The following is a 3,838-nucleotide window of genomic DNA, read 5'->3' as shown; positions in this document are numbered from 1 at the left end:
TACTCTTTATTCAATAAAAAAAAAAAAAAGTGAGAATGAGTAGCTTCAAGTAAAGGTGATTAACAAAACCTATGGGATTTTATCATAAAGCTTATAAATAAATACCACATGGAAAAATGTTTCCTTTTTGGCACGCCTAAATCACGAGAATCTCACAGCGCCACATCACTCAATCTTTAAATACGCTACCAGTTGAAAAATAAAAGAAAGAAAGGAAAAAGATAAAAACATGTTGAAATGACCAAAACCGGCCCCATCCATTTTCACATACCCCACATTGGTCCACTCGACACACACCCTACAGTATCTCTCCTACTGACATGTTGCTACTCTCACCCACGACAAAACCCAACATCATATAAAACAACCAAACACAAAGAAAATTAAATTACATAAATCTTAAACCCTAAAAATCCAAATAAAAACACATAACATAAAAGAGAAAACAAATGAAAAATACGATGATTTCAACACATTTAAACACAAAAGGAAATGAACGAACAAAAGAAAAAGGAAAAGAGAAGGGAAGCCCAAACCCTTTTTTTTTTTTTTATCCCTTCACATTAGGGACTTCAACGATCTTGCTTTAATGGGCTTCCTCATTCGCTTCCTGCCACTATCTTCATTCTCGTCATCCTCATCATCATCATCATCATCATCCTCATCATCCTCATCATCGACATAATCAAATTCTTCATTATTATCGATTTGTGAAGAAGAAGACGGCGTCGTATTGTTTTGAGTTGTGATAGCGCTGCTGTTGTTTTCAACTTCTTTAGCCTCAATAATATTCTTGCTGATTTCGCCTACTCTATCGCTGCCGCCTCTTCTTTTTCGCCACGACGGCCCAAACCCAGAATAATAGTAAAATTCATTTGGATTCGATGCTGATGACGAGCCTTTCTTGGTTGCTCGGGCTCGTCCACGGCGGCTCCCGATTAGCTGATTATTCTTCTCAGCTTTCTTGATGGTCAACGAGCTGGGATTATTTCCACTATCGCTGCTGTTGTTGTTGTTGTTGCAAGATTTCAGCAAAGCCTCTTGCTTGGATTCCTTCTCCTCCTCTTCGCATTGGCTCTTAGAACCAAATTGCTTGGCTATTTTCATTTCATCGTTATCATCATTATCGTCAACAACCAGGCCTTCCACTTTCATAATCGCTTTCTCTTCACTCTCCATCATCGAAGCTACGCTGCGTTTCGAGTAATAACGCAACTTTTTTCAACAGCCGCAGAAAAACACAAACTGGGTTTTCAATAACTCCCAACCCATCAACAAATTTTTGGATCATTATTCGACTATTTTAAAAACGAATGATAAAAACCCTAATACAATACCACGACGCCAATTGATAAAAAACAATCGAATCGAAGAATATGAAGTAGATTACCTCTCAACAGCACCAACAGAATCGCCTAAGCTACCATTTCCATTAAAGCTATCTTCAGCTCCGAACTGGGTTTTTAGAAAAAGAAAACAATAAACGAAGCTAGCAAACAAATAAAAACCCGAATAGAAAATACTACACAGAGATGACGAACACCCATTAACCTAAATCGACTATTTGGAGGAAAATACACGAAAAGAAGGAGAGAATTTAGGGTTTTGTTGAAACCCTAAAATGGGAAAAACCCTAAAAGACAGGAGGGATGTAGATAAAATGGAGGCAAGGGTGAAGGAGGAGTAAGTAGATCTGCCATAAGAAACAAATCAATTCATTTTAAAGAGCAAGAAAATAGAGAAAGCAAAGAGTTGTTACCTGGTGATGAAGAGATGATGGGTATGGTTCTTGAGGAAAAGGAATCACATCCCATGGCGACTGGTTCAGCTGGCACACGTACGCACTCTTAGGCCTTGAACCTTGTGGGTGTATCAGCGATGATAGCTTTGCGGTTTTTCGAATCCTCATATTTTGTTGGTATCAAATAATAATAACCAAAGAAAATATGGAAGAAATAGCAAATTATAGGAGGAGGAGGAGGAGGAGGATGAGACTAACAGATAAAAAGAAAACGAAACTGAAAGCCAAGAAAAGGAAGGAAAAATATTAGATCCAAAAAGCTGTGTTTATGGTTGTCTATCTTTTTTTTCTTTGTCTCTCAGAAAGGGAGAGAGAGAGAGAGGGGGGGCCTTGGTGTGGTGGTGATATGGTGTTTTTTTGCAGATCTCACAGAACTCGATAATCAGGGTTTTCTTAACTTTCTGTGGCTTTCTCGGCCCTTCATATGTTTCGATTTGTTTTCTCATTGACCATTTTATCCTTAGGTTTTTTATTTATTTTCGGAAATGGCTTCGGGAGGAAAGCAAGTTGTCGCTATTACACGTAATGATAGTTGTCCAAAGCTATTTTTCTAATATATCGGGGTCGTTAATGATCTTATACGGTTGTCCCCACGTTTAGCTCCAGTGGGGTCTCTTTTCATTTTCCCTATTAATATTTGCCCTCTTTGCTTTTTTTGAGATTTTCCAATTTTATAAGGCTATAATCAAAGAGAACGTTACTGTCTTGGAAATTACACGTGAAGAGTGCAGTAAGGGATTAAGAGCTTGCCTTACCTGATCATTACCCAACAAAGTCAGGCTTCAGGGGGTGTTTTGGTCAATTGCCATAATTTTTTAAAAATGATTAAAGGTATGAAATAACATCTTTCACTCCCATGACAGAAGGAATGGACGAAACGGGGAGTGTGGTTAGGGAGGATAGGGGAAGGAGAGTGAAGCAAACGAGCTGCAACCCGCGAGTGGGTGAGAGAAAGTGGCAAACAATTCTGGCCCACAGAAAAAAATGGATTTGATCAGTTGACTTGGGAGTGTCGCAGTTGAGATCAGAGGGCTGTGATGAAGGATGATGGAAAGAGGTGAATCTCTCCCCAAAGAGTGAAAAGCACAGAACGTGATACGTAGAGACTATTATTTACTAGCAATAGCGTATTTTCAAGAGAATTAAGTTAAGTTGTGTTAATTACTTGATTAATTACGATTAATAAAATAAGGAATTTGTTAAGATTAAATTAATGTTATTTTAATTTTATGCATTTTTATAATTAAAAAAAATTTCTGATAATATCCATTAAAAATAAAACAAATTAAATGATCTATCAAAGTTGTGTGATGTAAAAATATATGATAAAATAGCGTTTCGTCTTGAAGTAATTGGACAAGATGTATGTATGCAAAATTTCTTCTAATTTTTTTATTATTTAATTATTCACAAATGAGATGAAATAATACTAAATAATAATGTTATAAATAATTATTCACCAATCTAACATTTATCTTGAAATTATGTCTACTGATTGATGCAATGTTTGAAGTGGACCTACCATTACAAGGGTGACACAAAGGCCAGTGGAATCCAAATAGTCAAAACATAATGAAATATAATATTTCTAAGAATTATGATACCAAATTGGGGTAATTGTGTTTTCTCAAATAATTTATTATTAAATTAATCGTAAAAAGCACCAATATCATGGATGCCTCTTATAGTCTATATTTTTTCTAACTGTTGGCTACTTAGTCTTTAGATTTATTGTGGAAGAAAAGCAGGTTAGGGGAGATAAAAAAAAAAAAAAAACTCACCCAATTGACTCATTGTTACTTGCACTTTCCGAGTAATTAAACTCAAATTTTCTTTAAATTTCAAATACTATAATTTATTTCTTATGAAAATTAAATTGCATACCCAATTTTTTTATTTGAAAGAAAAAATATAGATTTTATTTTTTAAACATAAAATCATGCAACAATCAACTAAGGGCCATTTTGAATTTCATTGGAAATCCAATGAAGTGAGATCCAATTTCTTGCATTTGGGTAACACCTCGTGGTGTGATTG

General features: G+C 35.5%; 1 protein-coding gene across 1 annotated transcript; it reads right to left on the bottom strand.

The window, feature by feature from the left end:
* Nucleotides 1-441: 441 nt before the first annotated feature.
* LOC111313316 (uncharacterized) lies at nt 442-2,228 on the bottom strand. Its single transcript, XM_022913984.2, has 3 exons — nt 1,760-2,228; nt 1,391-1,455; nt 442-1,192 (listed from the first exon to the last, which is right to left on the bottom strand). Exons 1-3 carry the CDS (start codon nt 1,907-1,909, stop codon nt 559-561), a joined length of 849 nt encoding a protein of 282 aa, XP_022769719.2. The 5' UTR covers nt 1,910-2,228; the 3' UTR covers nt 442-558.
* Nucleotides 2,229-3,838: the final 1,610 nt, after the last annotated feature.

Source organism: Durio zibethinus, chromosome 23 (genome assembly GCF_047325235.1).
Source record: "Durio zibethinus cultivar Kanyao isolate XHJ-2024 chromosome 23, ASM4732523v1, whole genome shotgun sequence".
NCBI classification, from domain to species: Eukaryota; Viridiplantae; Streptophyta; class Magnoliopsida; order Malvales; family Malvaceae; genus Durio; species Durio zibethinus.
This window is presented reverse-complemented; position numbering and strand designations above follow the sequence as displayed.